At 43.1% G+C, this 19,088-nt stretch overlaps 1 protein-coding gene across 3 annotated transcripts in view; it reads right to left on the bottom strand.

Annotated features, from left to right (window-relative positions):
- Window positions 1–19,088, bottom strand: part of UBE3D (ubiquitin protein ligase E3D) — a 400,519-nt gene that overhangs the window by 361,264 nt on the left and 20,167 nt on the right. For all 3 annotated transcript variants that reach the window (XM_029595535.1, XM_029595537.1, XM_029595536.1), the window contains exon 2: window positions 10,375–10,571. In XM_029595535.1, the coding sequence (XP_029451395.1) occupies window positions 10,375–10,571 (197 nt within the window). The remainder of the gene's footprint in view (window positions 1–10,374; window positions 10,572–19,088) is intronic.

Here is a 19,088-nt window from a genome sequence, read left to right as displayed (position 1 = left end):
CAGGAAGAGACTGATGGCTGGTGGGCCTGTTCCTACATCAGCTCAAATATACCCCATCCCCACCCAGTTGCTTGCTTCAGCAGAAGAGTCACCTTTCTCCATTTTCTTTTCTTTTTTTAAAAAGCTTTAATAAGCCAAAGGGAGAAGGGGGGTGGGGGAAGATAACTTCAAACAAAAGCTCCTTCTGAACCAGAAACAAGCTTCCACCCTCTAAGCTCTACCAAATCCCCTCTGGGACTGAAAGCCTTACACAGAGATTGCTTAACTGGGAGGCACCAGAGGCCTGGCCCACAGTTTGCTGTGTACATAGCAGAAAAGGCTGACAAACGCAGAACTGTCCAAAAATTCTCCACCAGACCTGGCAAAGGCCAAAGCCTGGGGGGACAAGTTCCTGCTGAATCAGACAAGTATGTCCTTCCATCTGCTGGAAACAGAGAACATTGCTCTTTGCTGGAGTTGCACCATGGTAACTACCAGTGATGATGTCATGGAAAAAAAAGTGTGTCCACTGTCTATATCTGCTACTATGGGGAGATAATCTACATGTGTGGACTGATATAACAAGATAAAAAGGAACTGAGTTTTTCAGCTGAACAACATGGATCACTATTTTGGGAAACTGTTTGCCCCTTCAGCTATTCAGAGACGAGATACAAAACACAGTCCATCCAAGTTTGCACCAGCTGAAAACAAGAGGAAGAGTTGAGTTTTAATGTAGTTATAAATCTAAAATAAAGTGCAGCAGATATTTTCATCAAAAAATTCCTCAAACCTACACATCTTCTGCTACCTTTTACCCACATAGAGGTTGATATTCATCACTGTATGCGGCTAGAATTTAGCTGCGTAAGTCGGGGGTGTTCCTGGGCGGAGCAGAGTTAGCCGCATAGGTTATGCAGCTAACTCCGATATTCTGGCTAATTTTAAGCCGGGTATATTCAGCGGCATAACCAGCTAACTAGCCAAGCCACACAATGGCTGAAAATGGACCCATATGAGCACAAAAACTGGTCTGTTGATACTACCAGATACATGGTCTTTGCTCTGGCAGGTGCCGTTTCTATCCCTATCCCAACATAGGTATGTGTTGCGAAACAGTTCTGTATCAGGAAAAAAACCTCTAGTTCTCTAGTTTATCTCCATATTGGTGTGTTCAACAGAGAAAGATGCTAATATGGAGATAAACTAGAGACAGGGAGGTTTTCCCCTTTCAGAGAACTGTTTCAAAATATGGACCCAGGTTGGGATAGAGGTAGAAGTGGCAACCCATTGCAGATGTCAATTAAGTAATGGGTTAAACTGACTTTTTTCCACCCACTGGGAAGCATTTATAAAATATTTAAAAATAATGAGACTCTGACCTTTAATTATGATAAGAGGCAATCTGTTGAAATGTGCCAGAGCGTTCCATATATAATGGTCCTAACATTTGAGATTTGGTGGTCATTGATCAAAATTAGTTTGGCAATATTACTTAGTGGAATGACTCATTAGACATTTGTTTTGAGCTTTCATTCCAGATTGGACTTACTGAGTTATTGGTAAAGCGCAAAAATATGGCACAAATGCAACTGGCTCCTAATGGCAATGGCCCACCCTCTGCATTCTCCATCACTAGGGATGTGCATTTGTTACATCGCGAATACCTCGCCAACTTTCTAGTACGCGCGGGAAACTGAGTATGTGTTTAATTTTAATAATGAGTTACACACATACTTTTCATTTCCCCGCATGTACTAAAAAGTCAGCAAGGTACGACGTGCATACCGTGGAAACGGAGGTGATGATTCCACATCCCTATCTATCTCATCGGAATGAAATATAAGGATGCAAGTCTTCATGCAGAGCCACTAGAACCAAGTGAATTATATGGCCCAGTACTGTGTGCACTGCTGGCACTACAAAAATGGTAATACATATTATTGTGAGAAACCTCAGTCGTTGCTGTTTCAGACCATATCCACTGAAATTCATCACAGACCCACTGCCTACATTTTCCACAGTACAGGGTCCTGCTGGGCAGAAATGGGACTGGCATTTGGTCATTGCTGAAACTGGTTCTCTGATTTCAGCTGCTGTCTTGCCAAGTGCGAGGCTGCCGGCTATGTAACTATTTCCCTACTGACTAAACAGAGAAATGTGGAGACTGCATTAGTACAAAAAGATTTGGAAAATAAGATTTTGAAAGCACTAATCAGTGTACAGACTAAAAGCACATTTCAGTTTAGCTTTTGAGGGCTACATTCTCTTAACAATGTTTGTACAATGCTGTGTATGTTGGGTAGTGCTATAGAAATGTTAAGTAGTAGTAATCCAAAACCTCCAGAATTAAAGCATCAGTCAAAGCTACCTAAAAATCTTTTTTACTGCCATGGACAGGGTAAAGTTATATGTAAGTTATAGCAAGAGAGATACTTTTTACCCTTTTTTCGTTTTCTACCAGCAATACTGCAGAATTCTTCCCCCATTGGTCTTTCATTAGCCCCCTAAGGAGAGCAAAAGAGGTTTGGTGGGAAGGGGTAAGTACGAAATGCACTTCTGCTTACCATTCATTTTCCAGCAATTCCTGCTTTGTTTAAACTGTAAGTGGCAGAGCTTTCATTCGCCAGGAACTGTTGCTTTAAGGCACATGGAAACCTCTCTTTGGCAGGAACATTTTCTGACTTTCCCATCTGCACCTACCCTTTTTGCCTTTTTGCTATGTCTGAGTTACTTTATATTCTGTTGTAAACTGCTGTCGATTTAACAGCATACCAATACATTAAGCTATTTCTTTATCCAGGCACTCATTACCAGGAACTCTTACTACTCTGCTCTCATAGGAAAAAAAACCTTCCAATTTATCCTTAGATTGCTACAAATCTGTACATAACAAACGATATTTGTTACTGTACAGATTTGTACAGTACTGTACTCTGCCATCCCATTCTGTCCTTCAGGGACACACCTACCTGAATGCTTAAGCATAGTCTCGATTTAGACTATTTGTAAACACTAAAAGCTAAATATACTAAGTGGTTCTTCCATAGACACATAATATGGGCAACCAGGACCTCACTCACTCGCAACCACCCCCTTACATTCAAATAATTACAAAGAGATTAGCTTGGGTAAAAACAAGGCCGCAGCTTTAATAACCAAGTGGCCCGAGCCTCAGGCACAGAAATAACAATACAGGTTTCAGCATTACAAACCCCCCACCAATCTATCCGCCACCTTCCGGCAGGATAGCCTATACCAGCCACTTGGCTCGATGTTTGGCCCCACACGCCAGGTTCCGACTCCCGCTACCCGCCTGCAAGGAGCCAACCTGGGTGGACCCCCACCACCAACCTGCAAGGAGTCTGGCCAAGCGGCCCCCGTCTCTTTCCAGCAAGGAGCCAATCACCGACAACAGCCCCAGTTGTCAACCACCATTTGCTTACCACTGAAATCCGTCTTAACATAACCAATACATATAAACTGTTATTGCTCGGGCCAACCGCAAATCCCCCTCCCCCGCTGCGACAAGCCAACAGCTCCCAAACCCCAATAACATTGCAAAACAAAAACAGAACAAAGGGTGGGTGGGAGGGAAGCACGTTCACGCCGACCTGCTTCAACGCGTGCAAATCCCCCGACTGCCGGACCGCGTTCCCGCTCCCTGCCTAATCCCAAATCAAATTCCCCCTAGCCTATCACCGCCGGCCACCATACCCTCGTCCACTCCCTAGACCAATCCCCTTTCTGCCACGATCGGGCGACGCACACCATACCCCCCCCCCCTCCTGCTCTGCCGTTGCCCATAACCTAGCAACCCAACTCCTCGCGCCACCTCCCCCCCATCTCCTCTAATCGCGACCTGCTCTTTGAGTGGGCCTGGGCCCACATTACGCCGACCGGGCGGACACAAGGTCCGCCTGGTCTTCAAAAATGGGAAAAAACTCTTCAGTAAACTGATGTTTTGTATATATAAAAACATATTGAAGCTAGAAAGCTGACATCCAACCTATTTCTAGGAAACAGCATCTAGAACATGCCTGGTTGACATTTCATGCCGCCATTTTCACTGTACAAGACTTGGAAAGGTGCACATTGCCTGAAAAATCTGATGACCAGTCTATGGTGTCCACTGAGGCAAAGTCAAAGGCTGACGAATAAAGTACAGGTACTGAAGAGTACAATGCTGCAAGAGAGGATACGGTCCAACTCAATTTCCTAAATATTGAATATTGTTTTATTTTTTGTATCTGCATTTCTAAGGTGTTGCCCTCAAAAGTGATAACTCAGTTTGTCAATAGGAGCAGAGAACTGCAAATGTCAGAGAAAGTACGGAATCTCGGAGTAATAATTGACTCCAAACTAAGCTTAAAACAACACATATCTCTAAAAGTAAGAGAAGGATACGCTAAACTCATGGTCCTCAGGAGACTTAAACCACTTCTGTCAACGGCTAACTTTCGTTCTGTACTACAAGCATTAATATTTGCAAGCACTGATTATTGTAATGCACTTCTACTAGGTCTTCCACACACCTCACTATGACCATTGCAGGTTCTGCAAAACTCAGCCGCAAGAGTCTTAACTGGCAAAAGTAAAAGAGATCACATCACCGAAACACTGGCTGAACTACACTGGCTTCCCATTGAACAAAGAATACAATACAAAACACTGTGCACCATACATAAGTTAATACATAATGATAACGCAGACTGGTTAAACACAGCCCTTCGTGTACACATCCCTAACAGGAACCTAAGGTCAGCAAACAAAGCCCTCCTAACTATTCCATCAGTCAAAACTGCAAGACTAACACAGGTACGAGAGAAAGCACTATCACTGGCAGGACCCATACTATGGAACTCCATTGCCCCTAGATTTAAGACTACAAAGAGACAGCAAAACCTTCAGAAACAGTTTAAAAACCTGGCTCTTTAAACAAGCTTTTCAGAAAGAGATGGGAGAATAGAAACCAGGGACAGGCAAAGCATGAGCAATATAACACCCACACACACTGATGTATTCACTAAGTGTGTAGTTTTTTTTTTTAAAGGACAAGTCACAATTTTAAAGTTAATTCTGTAATCAAAACAGAGATAGAGACATGGACATGATTAATTACATTTAACATTGTTGATCACTAACTATGTTACCGAACCTTATGGCACTTTTGTAAACGGATAAATTACAGTATCATTACTTTTATGTGCCTCAATGTAAACCGTTGTGACGGTCACCTCCAAACGACGGTATAGAAAAGATTTAAAATAAATAAATAAAATAAATGATTGAAAAGACATGGGAACGGGCAGCTTTATAATTTATTGAAATGTTGTTTTGCACCCCTAGTGCTCACAATGGTCTCTACCTCTCCCCTTCCCCCAGAAACACTGAAACCACTTGTCATCCTCAGAGCTGAAAGGGGTACCACTGGTTGGCTGATAGGAGATGCCATCGTCCCTCCCTCCTTGGGCATGGGTGCACTACCTCTGCAGCATGTCTATACCATGCAAGATCCATCATATGAGGGAAATCTGAACCTGGATCACTAAATGCTATAGCACAAAGCACCTAGTCCTAAACCATAGGTCCAGCAAGCTTGTCATTTATATAGCAGATATATCACTCACAAATATAATGGATATTTGTTATTAAAAAAAACAAACATATATTAAAATAAATTGTTCAGAGAAATTGAACAGTTCCAACAGAAAATTCAAAGAGGAAAGACTGATCTTACTGCATGCTTCTGTGGGAAAACACAGAATCTCACACAAAAGAAGGGAAACCCAAGAAATCGCTAGGTCTTCCAAAACCACTTAAATGTTTGTAAATATTGCAAAAGGTGTCAGCAAGTCTGTCAGTGTCCTGCAAAAACAATACATGGACCATCCGGTCAACTCAATCATTCACCTTGAAATGTACCCAATTTTTAAAGATTTTTTTTTATATAATTGCAAATAAAAAATCATGATCAACAGTCTTGAAACACAAGCCAAACACAGGCGGTGTTTTGCATAAAGTGCTGCCTCAGGGCCTTAATCAATGTAAGTAGATGAACGTAAGACTGTTGTCTAAAATTGAGAGCAAAATAAGGAAATTTTAAAAAGATCCAATAAAAAGATATAGCAGAGTTGCTTACCTGTAGCAGGTGTTCACCAAGGACAGCAGGATGTTAGTCCTCACATATGGGTGACATCATCAGATGGAGCCCCAACATGGAAAACCTATGTCAAAGTTTCTAGAACTTTGACTTGGTTCACTGAGCATGAGCATACCCAGCATGAGCATATATCTTGTGTCCACACGGGGTCCCTCTCCAGTCTTATAACATAGAATTAAATATAAATGAAAAATTAGGAGAAACCCAACTCCGTGGGGCGACGGGTGGATTTCGTGAGGACCACCATTCTGCTGTCCTCTAAGAACACCTGTTAAATGTAAGCAACTCTGTTTTCTCCGAGGACAAGCATGATGGTAGTCCTCACACCTGGGGGAATCCCTAGCTATAGTCTGCCCCCCCCCCCCCCAAAAAAAACAAAAGGAGACCAACGGGACAACAGCAACAATGCTGTTGGTAACAGAGGGGGGAGACAGCCTGAACTCAAACAACGAGCCCTAGGCAGGGAGAATTGGGTTCTACACCTCAGATTCCAAAGGAGAGACTGGGCAAACCTACTGTCACATCAGCCATCCCTATCCATAAAATACTGAGATATGAATGTGTGGAGAGAACTCCATAGCAGCCTTTCAGATCTCCTCCACGGGAACTGATCGCAAGTGGGCCACTGACGCTGCCAAGGCTCTGAAATGAGCCTTGACATGACCCCCAAGATAAGAACATAAGAAATTGCCATGCTGGGTCAGACCAAGGGTCCATCAAGCCCAGCATCCTATTTCCAACAGAGGCCAAAACCAGGCCACAAGAACCTGGCAATTACCCAAACACCTAGAAGATCCCATGCTACTGATGCAATTAATAGCAGTGACTATTCCCTAAGTAAACTTGATTAATAGCAGTTAATGGACTTCTCCTCCAAGAACTTATCCAAGCCTTTTTTGAACCCAGCTACACTAACTGCACTAACCACATCCTCTGGCAACAATGAAGTCTCACCAGGGCATAACAGAAGGAGATGCAATCTGCTAGCCATCTGGATAATGTCCATTTGGCAATGGCAACGCCCAACCTATTCCTATCAAAAGAAATAAAAAGTTGGGTGGACTGCCTATGGGCTTCTGTCCACTCCAGATAGAAGGCTAAGGCTCGCTTGCAGTCCAAATTGTGCAGTACTCATTCGCATTGGTGAAAATGGGGCCTGGGAAAGAATGTTGGTAGGACAATGGAATGGTTAAAATGGAAGCCCATCACCACCTTAAGCAAGAACTTAGGGAGCCTACATAAGACCACCCTGTCATGATGAAACTTAGTGTAAGATGGATAAATCAGGTACAAAACTTAGACTGTAAGCCCTCTGAGGATAGGGAAATACCTACAGTACCTGAATGTAAACCGATGTGATATCTATGATCGAATGTCGGTATACAAAAATAAATAAATAAATTAATTAATTAAATAAAATCACTAAGGGCTGGTGCTCACTGACCCTGTGCACTGAGGTGACTGCCACCAAAAATATGACTTACAGGTCAGATACTTCAGGTCACAGGTGTGCAGTGGCTCAAAAGGAGCTTTTATCAGCTGAGCTAACACCATGCTGATGTCCCAAGACATTGGTACCCTTGACAGACGATGAAAAGAACCCACTGGTCCACAAAGAACAGCAGCTGCCCCGACCGGAACACCCACAAAAAACACACAAAAAAGAGAAGTTTTCCACAAAGGCCAAAAAAAGCGAAAATGAGCTCACTCACACCACCATGCTTACAGCTCCACGGAAAAAGAGACTGAAGATGGAACCTGCATGGATAGGGCATGCTGGGTATGCTCAGTGTGCCAAGTCAAATTTCTAGAAACTTTGACATAAGTTTTCCGTGTCGGGGCTCTATTTGATGATGTCACCCATGTGTGAAGACAACCATCCTCCTTGTCCTCGAAGAAATAAAATTACTTATCTGTGACCTAGCCATACTGTTCATTATCTGGACTCCAAAGTCTCAATCATCAAGATGGAGAAGTGAAGGAAATATGTTTTCTTAAAGGTTAGAAGAAAATCTACAATGATGCTATTGCGTCCAAATTTGAGGATCACTCCTGCAATATCAAACAGCTTGTGACATGTAGCATCTTGATGACATCAGCCCAAAAAAACACTTGTCCAGTTCAGAATTCAAACTGCTTGGCATAACAGCCTTCAATTTGGCATCGCAGGAGTAATCCTCACATTTGGACGCAATTGCGTCATTATAGACGTTCTTCTAACCTTTAAGAAGATATCTTTCCTTCGGTTCTCCATCTTGATGATTGAGACTTTAGAGTCCAGATAACGAACGGTATAACTGAGACACAGATAAGTAATTTTAAATATCTCTTTATTGGCTCTTTTTGAATTTTCTTCATTTTGCTCTCAATTTCAGACAACAGTCTTGCATTAACCTAATAACATTGATTAAGCTCCTGAGAAAGCATTTTATGCAAAACACCGGCTGTGTTGGGCTTGTGTTTTAAGGCGATTGATCATGATTTTTAATAGGCATTCATATAAAAAAATCTTTAAAAATAGGGCACATTTCAAGCAGGTCGATACAGTACAGTGTGCTCCACCGGATTGGACACGCGTTTTGGACGCACTAGCTTTACCCCTTATTCAGTATTAAGCATTCCTGACACCTTGCAACATTTATATACATATAAGCTAGCTTTACCCCTTATTCAGTAAGGGGTAATAGCGCGTCCAAAACACGTGTCCAACCCCCCCCCTCCGAAACTAATAGCGCCCGCAACATGCAAATGTATGTTGATGGCCCTATTAGTTATTCCCGCGCAATACAGAAAGTAAAATGTGCAGTCAAGCCGCACATTTTACTTTCAGAAATTGGCGCCTACCCAAAGGCAGGCGCTAATTTCTCCGGGCACCAGGAAAGTGCACAGAAAAGCAGTAAAAACTGCTTTTCTGTACACCCTCCGACTTAATATCATGGCGATATTAAGTCGGAGATCCCAAAAGTTAAAAAAAAAAGTTAAAAAATAGAGAAAAAAAATTTGAAATAGGCCCACGGCTCGAAAACCGGACGCTCAATTTTGCCGGCGTTCGGTTTCCGAACCCGTGGCTGTCAGCGGGCTTGAGAACAGGCGCCAGCAAAATTGAGCGTCGGCTGTGAAACCCGCTGACAGCCGCCACTCCTGTGAAAAAAAGAGGTGCTAGGGATGCGCTAGTGTCCCTAGCGCCTCTTTTTACCGCCGGCCCTAATTTTAATAAATTAAAATACTGTATCGCACGCACAGGAGAGTGGTCTGTGCGTGCGCCAGGAGAGTAGGCGCTCGCCCGCTCTCTCGCGATTTTACTGTATCGGCCCGAAGGTAAATTATCAAGTCGACCAGATGGTCCATATAGTGTTTTTGTAGGACACACTGACAGGCTTCCTGACACCTTGCAACATTTATATACATATAAGTTTTTTAGAAGACCTAGCTATTTCTATGGTTATTAGGTTTCCCTTCTTTTATGTGCAATTTATTACACTGGGATTTATTGGCTCTTCCTTGGTGTTGATTGGAAAACACAGATTCCCAACTCCCACCCTCCAGTCTTTATCTGACCCTCAAAGTGACAGCTCAGTCTCCCACAATGTCAACCACCTTTCCTCTGTCCTTCACAGTAATACTTTAGTCTCAAACACTGCCATCCAGTCTTCCTCTGAACCTCAAAATGATAGCTCTCAGTCTCTCCAGCCTTCCCGCAGTGACACCTCTCATTCTCACGTACTGCACTGCCCTTCAGCCTCTCTCTGACCTACCTGATAGTGGCACTTCTTACACACTGCCCTCTAGCCCCCCCCTTGATCCTCAGTGACACCTCTGTCCCACACACTGCCTTTCCAGCCTTCCTCTAACACCCCCACAGTAATATCTCTTAGTCTCAAACACTGCCCTCCAGCCTTCCCTCAGTGACACCTCTCACTATCACATACTACACTGTCCTTCAGCCTCTACATATCACATTGCCACCCTAAAGGCTCCGTCTTTATTCACAAAAAAGCTACCCCTTTCCTCCATTGTACAGTCTGGGTTCTGTTTTTTCAGTAGAAGCAAGCAATAAATGCAGTGCTTCCTGTGAAATCTTCCTTGCATTGACTCTGTGGTCTTTCTCCCAATGTTAATCTGTTAATGCTTTTTTTGTAACAGAGCTTTCTCAGCAGCAATGTAGAGAAGGCAAAGTGAGTAGGCATCAATTTAATTTAAAATACAAGGAAACAGTTCCAAGTCTTCATTACTTTTGTTGATGTCAAGCTGAACCTGTAGTCTCATGTGTAAGCCATCCCCAGAAATGTACTGTAGCCCTCGACAGGAGGATGGAGTAATCCTGACCCCTACTGGTAGGCTGATGGTCTCACAGTCTTCATCTGCCTTTATCTCCAGCATTGTTGGAGTCACTGTAATGTCCACTGGCAAGCGTCCTTCCAGCTGATCTCTGGAGAGAGATTCACAAAGTAGGTATAATGTTCAGCACTTTGAATTGCAACAGGGCATTGTTTTTACAACATTAAAATCTCATTAATGGTTACTGATCATACCTAAATCACAAAAAATGGAGCCAAGGATATGCACTCCAAATATCAAATTACAAACACCAAAGGAGATGCAAAAAGAATTGAGCAGGTCCAAACTTAAATGCTTGTGTATAGAAAACACATTTTCTTTAATTCAAAGCAGCAACTCCATTGTTCATCTGTCAAACCATAGCAGTTCTCAAAAGGGTCCCCCGACGCGGACCCCGTGTTTCGCCCGAAGGGAGAGACAAATTAAATTTCGCCCGAAGGGAGAGACAAATTAAATTTTTGAAACTTATATGCGGAGTAACACTCAAGAAGTTGACAAGGCAAGGAGGCTCTCCTTGCCTTGCCTTGTCAACTACTTAAATGTTACTCCGCATATACGTGTCGGGGGACCCTATTGAGAACTGCCATGGTTTGACAGATGAGCAATGGAGTTGCCGCTTTGAATTAAAGAAAATGTGTTTTCTATACACAAGCATTTAAGTTTGGACCTGCTCAATTCTTTTTGCATCTCCTTTGGTACTGATCATACCTAACCATCGTTTGCTCAAAGCTTGTGTGAAAAAATCCTCCTTAAAATTGAATGTGATTGAGTCAATTTTGTTAGCTTTGATAAGAAATTCTTCATTAGTCAATATTTGCTTTGTTATACATGACACGGAAACAAATGATGAGGGAAAAAAAAGAAAGTAGCAGACAGAGTACCTGAGCAATACCCAAGACAAAGAAAACAGAAAAGAGAACAGAGAGATCAATAAATAGTGTGGGGGATAGAAAAGGCTGTGGGTGCTAAAATGTATTAGAAAGATTTTGACATAAAATGTTTTGAAGTGAACTTACATTATCTTTATATGGCCTGCATGGCATGCTTGGCAAATTAACAGTACATTCAATTGCCTTCTTGTGATCAGAACTGCCCAGTTCTATGGCTCTCACAACAGACGGGCCCAGGACCCTACTCTGATCTAGATCAGAGCACGTCCATAGCCAGCAGCATATGATACACAGTCAAAGAACAGAAACCTAAAACAGATCTTCTCAGGAGCAGCAGCTGCCCTCTGGAGCTCCCTCCCAAAAGAGCTCCGAGAAACTGATGATTACTCTCGTTTTAGGAAGCAAATAAAAGCCTGGTTCTTCTGCCAAAGTTGAAATGTAGACAGACAAGAGTTTTGCGGGACACTACAAGGCATCATCTCGAATGACCTAAGCATGCAGCTCCAAGCAAACGTTTTTGCTGCATGTTATTTAGTTTCTGAATTAATTCACTAGTATTTCCCCACTGTGTTGTCTGCAAAATTTAGTATTGTTGAGCACCTTTCCTCTGCCGAAATGAAATGTTTATTGCTGCTTCTTTAAATTGTTCTACATTATCTGACTTTGTAAAGCTGCAAATGGCCTTTTGCACACCTGCTGCTTCTCTAATGTACTATAAATCGCTTTGGGTGAATTTATGTATTGAAAAAGACAGGTCAAACATCCAGCTAAATAAATAAGCAATTCATGAGGCAGGCAGTTGACATCATGATGTCATCAGCAAATACGCTTTTGATGTATTTTGGGTGATTTTTATAAATAACGAAACAAAATATTAACTGCTACACCTGTTTAACAGTAGAAAAATAGTGACTCTGCCCCAACAAAGCAGATGACCGATAAAGACCAATCAGCCCAACCATTCTACCAAAGTTATTCTGATCTAAACTGCTAAGGATATATCCCAGCTGCCAGCCATAGAAGACTTGTATGATAGTGCCTTTTCCATGTCAGTTATCTTCTTCTTTGTTTCTCTACTATCCTGGGTAAATAAGCATATAAATTCCCACACATAATCCAACCACTGGCATAATCCTACCTTTGTCTTACCATCAACTTTTGTAATAATCTAAACAGCTACCAAAACTAATGAAGCTGTTGCCTGAAGATCTGGCTGCCTTAGTCCTGTGACCATGCTAGATGGCACCTGGCAACCAACACCCTGCCAGCATTGACCCTGTTGGTTTCTATTAGTACCAACTTAGGTTCACTATGGCCTGCAGTGTCACTAAGTTGTACTTCCTTTATCTGTCCTTTGTTTTATCATTGCCTTACTGGCAACACTTGGTGACCACCAACCTGCCAGCACGTACCCAGTTAGCTTCTGGGGAATCGTAGCCTGCTGGCTCCAAGCCGGCTACCCTGTGGCCTACAGCGTCATTAAGTCATGCTTTCCTTTATCTAACTTTTGTTTTCTTTTTATCACCTCTCCCCAATGCACAGACATTACAGATATTTCGCAAAATGTTAAAAGGCTCGTTTTTTTTCAACAGGCATTTACATGAGTTTTATTACCAAGATTTTAAACTATGTTCTTATGCTAGAGACAACTGAGTAAGCGCTTTTAAATATTAAGTTACCAAGTTTAATTTCTGCTCCTTTCTGTTAGAGTTTTTAGAGGCACCTGTAAAGAAGTATTTTATTTTGTATTCGGTTTTATGTCTATATTTGAGTTTTAAGTTACCGTATTTTTAGTGATTTTATGGAGTCTCTTTTTAATAATTTGATGCATTTACTGTGCACGTAATCTTGCAGCCCCCAAGAATTGAAAAAATAGGCAGGCTATACATTTTGAAATAAAGAAATACATTTTAAAACTTCTGCTTTGGAGGGAGAGAAGGACGATTTGTTTCCAAACTCGTTCTTACCACTGTTCTCTAAATCTGTCCCAAGCATGCGTGAATTCTGTCACAGCACAGGTTTCCATCACCTCTGCTGGTAGGTTATTCCAGGAATCTACCACCCTCTCAGTATTTTCTCAGGCTTCCTCTGAATGTTACTCCCTCCAACTTTACATCATAACCCTTGTCCTTGAAATTCTTTCCCTACAGAAAATGTCACTTTCCTGTAATTTACTGAAGCCTATCATATATTTATTTATTTACAACCTGTCGATCTTTGCTAACTGGCAAAGATACAATACAAATTGGCACAGAGTTCAGCCAAACTAATAAAAGCACAGTTCAATATGAAAGTAAACTAGAAATAAACACTAACAGTATTTCTATCATATCCTCTTTTCCCTTCCCTCATCCAAACACATTCTGAATGTTGCTACCTTCGTTGTAGGGTTTGTGTTGTAGACCTAGTGCCATTTTAGCAGCCCATGTCTGAAACACTTCCAACCTCTCAATGTATTTCTAAAGGTATACCTCCAGGCCTGTATACATTACTCACGTGGAGTCTCACTAGTACCTATACAAGGGAAATATCACTTTTCTGTTAATGATACCTCTGCTTCTGCAAACAAGCATGCCATTTACTTTCCCTCTTGCTACTTTCAGGTCACCTGAGATGATTATTCTTAGGTTACTTTGAAGGTTTTTCCAGTTCTTGTCCTTTTTAATGATATAATGTTAGTAGATTTTTGCACACCGAGATCATTTTCCATCATCATTCCTCATCATTCTTAAAATTATGTCAAGTCCCCTTTCATTTTCTAGTCCAGGGGTAGGCAACTCCGGTCCTGGAGTGCCTTAAACAGGTCTGGTTTTCAGCATATCTACAATGAGTATGCGTGAGGTATATTTGCATGCACTGCCTCCAAGACCAGAGTTGTTTACCCCTAGTCTAGTCTGTTATAGATTGTTGTATCATCTGCAAGCATATTTTCCCTTCAGGTTCCTCTGCAATGCAAAGAACCTAGCACTGAGCCCTGGGGTACCCCACTGATCACTTTACCTTCAGAGTGAATACCACTGACCACAATTCTCTGCATTCTGTTGCTCAACCCATTTTTCATGCAATTGACAACTTTCTTGCCTATCCCCACTCCCATATTATCTTATCAGTCTTTAATGCAGAACAGTAGCAAAAACCTTACTGAAATCCCTTCATATAGAAACCATCTACTACTCCATCTACTTGATCCATTACTTTTGTCACCTCATTAAAGAACGCAATCAAATTGGTCTGAAAGGATCTACCCTATGGAAAATCATGTTGTCTGGTGTCATATAATCTACTTGTCCAAGGGTCATTATTTTCCCCACTACTGACTTCCTTAGTAGCCCATATCTGCCACCCATATATAAATGTTGGCGTTCCAGTCTAAGACTTAGAAATGCACCTCTGTCTTCAACTTGTTTTCAACCTTCAACTAAATTAAAAGAAAAATTCAGGGAAAATGGAAAGTTTCAGAGAGTATTTGCAAAATCCCAGAGCAGTTGTGCTAAAGAACTGCAACCAAAACTAGCATTAAATCCGCCTAGCAACAGAACATGGACATGTAACACATGAGCTGCCGTGGGGGATGCTCTGGCAGCTGTACTTTAAAAATCTAAAGATCTACTTTTGCCAATGCTACAGAAACTTTTTGTACTCCCCTGTGCCCCACTGGAGAAAGAACACAAGACTGAACAACCTAGTTTCATCATTACAAATAAATTTCTCTTCAGGCTGAAAAGAATTTTCTACAGTCGATGAGCTAAACCAGCAAGTGATACTAATTAGAATAAAATTGTGTTAAACCCCATAAGGTTTAAGATGTGTATATATGCACCGTCTCCTGATAAGTGTTTATTTATTAGGATTTATTACCCGCCTTTTTGAATGATTGCTCACCCAACATGGGGTAGAACAAGGCGGTGAAATTCTTCTATGTACAAAACAAGAGCAGAATCTTGGGGTGATTGAATCTGATGAGCTCACGGTGATCAAACAGGTGGATAAGGCAACAGTAAAAACCAGAAAGATACTTGGGTGCATAGGGAGAGGAATGTCATTTTAAAAAATGAGGTGATATTACTTCTATATACTGTAAGTTGCTGGTGAGACCTCATTTGGAATGCTGTGTACAATTCTAGAGACCGCACCTTCAAAAGGATACAAACTGGTTAGAGTTAGTCAGAGGACGGCTATTAAAATGGCCAGTGGTCTTCATTGTAAAGCATAAGGCGCAGACAAAGATCTAAATCTGTACCCTCTAAAGGAAAGGCCAGATGAGGGAGAGACATAAGAGAGAAATTTAAATACTGCCAAGGTATCAATGCACTGGAGGCGGGGCTTTTTCAATGAAAAGGAGGATGAAATGGGATAGACTCAGCAGTAATCTAGTGAAGTATTTCTTTACAGAAAGGGTGGTGGATGCATGAAATTGCCTTCCAGTAGAGGTGCTGGAGACAAGCACAGCATCTGAGTTCAAGAAATTATGAGACAAGCATAGGGCATCTTTGAGGGAGTGGTAGGAACTGTAGAGCTGAGCAGTTGGTGTGGGTGGATGGGCAGACGAGATAGTGTATGGTCTTGTTCTGTCTTCGTGTTTCTGAGTATCATAGGTGAGTAAACAAGAGATATAGTGTCATAAGTGAACGAGGATGCAATAACATGCAATAAATATGCAAACAATTAATTAGGTGTCTTGTAATCTTGAGTCCCATATATGCTATAGAGAGGTCTGGGACCATGCACTCCAAGATTTGCTGTGGGGAGGCAAGTATATGCCTAGTAAGGAGAGGGCAAAGAGGTTTAGCGTGCAGGGTGACCTGACATTCAGCTCTTCCAGGATGCCTACTTGTTGGCCCAGTTCACTAAAGGCCTGACAGAAAAGCCATGCAGAAAAGCCTGACAACTGCACAGACTGGAACCTATCAGTTAAATGAGATTTGAATCAGGCTAGCATTTTGCCACTTATGCCAAACTGTTAGCCATGTGAGCAAAACAGTGTGATTTTACCATGTCAAGTACTGCCGAGAGGTCCAGAACAGAGGCCAGGCGCCTATCACAGTTATTGGGGAGATCATTTAGCAGAGAAAAAGAGGACTGCCTCTGAGTCTGAATCCAAACTGACACAGATCCAGCCAGTTTGTGTCTTCTAGCCATGCACTGTGTACAGGCTGTTTATGCTGTGATTTTCTGCACAAACTAAAAGAAAGAATGCTGAAAGCGGGTGCCGAGTATTCAGCGCCCGCTTTCCTAGCACGCCCCAGGCACCTCTCCTGGGGGCGCCAGCAATATGTAAATTAGGGTTCACGTTGTCAAGGAGGCGCTAGGTTCACTTGCACACCCCCTAGCACCTCCTTGACAGCGGCCGTCCGCCAGTTAGGAAAGCAGACACTGACTTCCGGCGATGACGTGAGCGAGCCGGCAGCAGGAAAAAACAGCTCCGTGCCCCCCTCTCCTCCCTGTCTCGCCGACCCGCTTCAAACTGCGGCGATTCTCTAATTTAAGCGGTGCCACGAGACACCCTTAGTGTCGGGATGCTGCGGAGGCAAAACTGGCGGCGGTCGCGTTGGGAGCGGAAATACAGCCCTGCTGAAGATAGCTGCGCTGCCACTCCGAGCCGTAAGATGGCAGCTGTGCATGCTCTAGCCCTTCTTTTTGCTCCCCAGTGCAACTCTTTTTCCTTTTGCCACCGGGGACTTCCCTCAGCTCTAGGGCACTGGAAAACCTTTCAATAAGCAGCCGGTACAGCGGACTGGGCAGAAATCACAGGTGCCTCATGAAAATGTACAGCAGATAAAAATTAAAGATGGCGGCTCCACGTGGTCTTCACCCCAGTGTTTCTCATCGGGCAGGTTAGCTAACAAACTAAAGCTGATCTCTGGGCACGCTGCCTCAGCACAACTCCACAGGTTGGACAATATACTTTTAGCACCTATACCTTGTTAAATAGAGAGATTTTGAACTACTTAGCTTTTTGCCACCGCAAGTGTTTCTTTGGGAACTGTGATAGCGCTAATACACTTTCAACGGCCCGCTGAGGCTATTATCACCATACGAGTGCCGGTAGAGGACTAGAACTCTGCGGCCTTGCTCTTCCATATTTCCCTGTCTGCTCAGCGCTGTTTTCTCTCACTGACTTTATCCGAACCGTGGTCAAGCGCCTGAGTTACAGACACTCTTAAAAGGAATGCGCCATAGGAGCTCCCGAAATACCTCTGATTGACATTCTCACCCTCAGCGACGGCCCCAGCGGGGGAGCCCGCGATGGCCTCTTTCACGGAAGAGGCCTTGCAGCAGCAATCACAAAGGGTCACTGCTGCTTTGGATGGGCGCTTAATCAAACAATTGTCCTCAATGGAAGATATTAAAACTGCACTCAAGGGGCATTCAAAGCAGCTGGACACAGCTGAAGGCACACTCTCGGACTTAGGAGATAGTCTCTCGGAATCTGAATGCCATGTGGCAGATCTGCAGACCCGACAGCACAAATTGCTAGCAAAACTAGAGGAACAGGAGGATCGTGGCAGACAAAACAACTTAAAAATTATTGGTTTGCCGGAAACAGTAAAGGATGGCGAACTAAAAGAGTTGGTAGAACAATGGTTGCCACAACAGGTTGGGCTAACCCTGGCTGATGAACGTTTACAATGTGAAAGAGTACATCGGGTCGGACCACAAAGGGAAGGGAATAACCAGCTGCGGCCTGTAATGGCACGCATCCTGAATTGGGCCCATAAGATGCAACTGCTAAGAGCCTATCAGCAGACAGCTACGGTAGAATATCATGGACATCGCCTGCTGCTGTTTAATGATTTCTCCGCTAGTACTGCGGCCCAGAGGAAGGTCCTTGGCCCTGCCTGTACTGAGCTGCACAAACAAGGCATCAACTTCGCTTTACTATTCCCAGCGAAGCTGCGGGTCTATCATGCCAACAAAGTTTTATTCTTTCACTCTAAGGAAGAAGCAGATGGCTTTCTTAAGACCTTGCCGCCATCCGGCGGGGAGTGAGAAGTGGGTCTGAATATTTCTTGGTTCTCAATTATCCAGTTCAACTAAGTTCTGAGTTAAGGAGCTGAAGTTTGTATGTTTGGACTGCTTCACCAGTGATCGAGCCAGATATCTAACAGGTTAGAAATCCAGTCTGGCTGTGATCTCAGGAAATGCACCGCGAGATGCGGTGCCCTGCACCCCAGTGGATTTCTCTTATTCCTCTCTGCTCCGGACCGTAGAAGACCGGAGATTATTTATACACCCGGGATTGTCCACTCCTGGTGTCAGTTTGGCCCTTTTACACTTTCGGAGCTGGAGCAGCAAGGAACTGACAAACTTATCCTGGAGCCCGTGGGGTGAACCTTTTACCTGATCATAATGGACGCTGGCGAGTCGCTATCCTGATGGTTGCTAACTCATCGGGATACATGGGAGAGGAGGGGGGGTTGGAGGAGGGAAGCCTTAAAATCCAGAGAACAAACACGGGATGGGGCGTACCCTGAGCCGCTTGGAGTGCTGGTATGCATGGTTTCTATGAGTATATTGTGTGCGAATGGTATGGTTGTTGGGGAGGGATGTGGATGATGTGTGGGAAAGGGCTGTTTGTAGATCAAGACAAAAAGTTAGGACCAAGCGAATTTGGATATGGCTCTTTATATCTCCAGGGTCTAGGCTGGGAGGCCTCGGAGATGTTTATTACCTTTTCTGGGACACCAAGGGTAATGACACAAGTTAAGATTGTCTCG

The sequence above is a fragment of the Rhinatrema bivittatum genome, chromosome 3 (genome assembly GCF_901001135.1).
Source record: "Rhinatrema bivittatum chromosome 3, aRhiBiv1.1, whole genome shotgun sequence".
In the NCBI taxonomy this organism is placed as follows: Eukaryota; Metazoa; Chordata; class Amphibia; order Gymnophiona; family Rhinatrematidae; genus Rhinatrema; species Rhinatrema bivittatum.
Note: the sequence above shows the minus strand (reverse complement) of the source record. Positions and strands in the feature narration are given on the sequence as shown.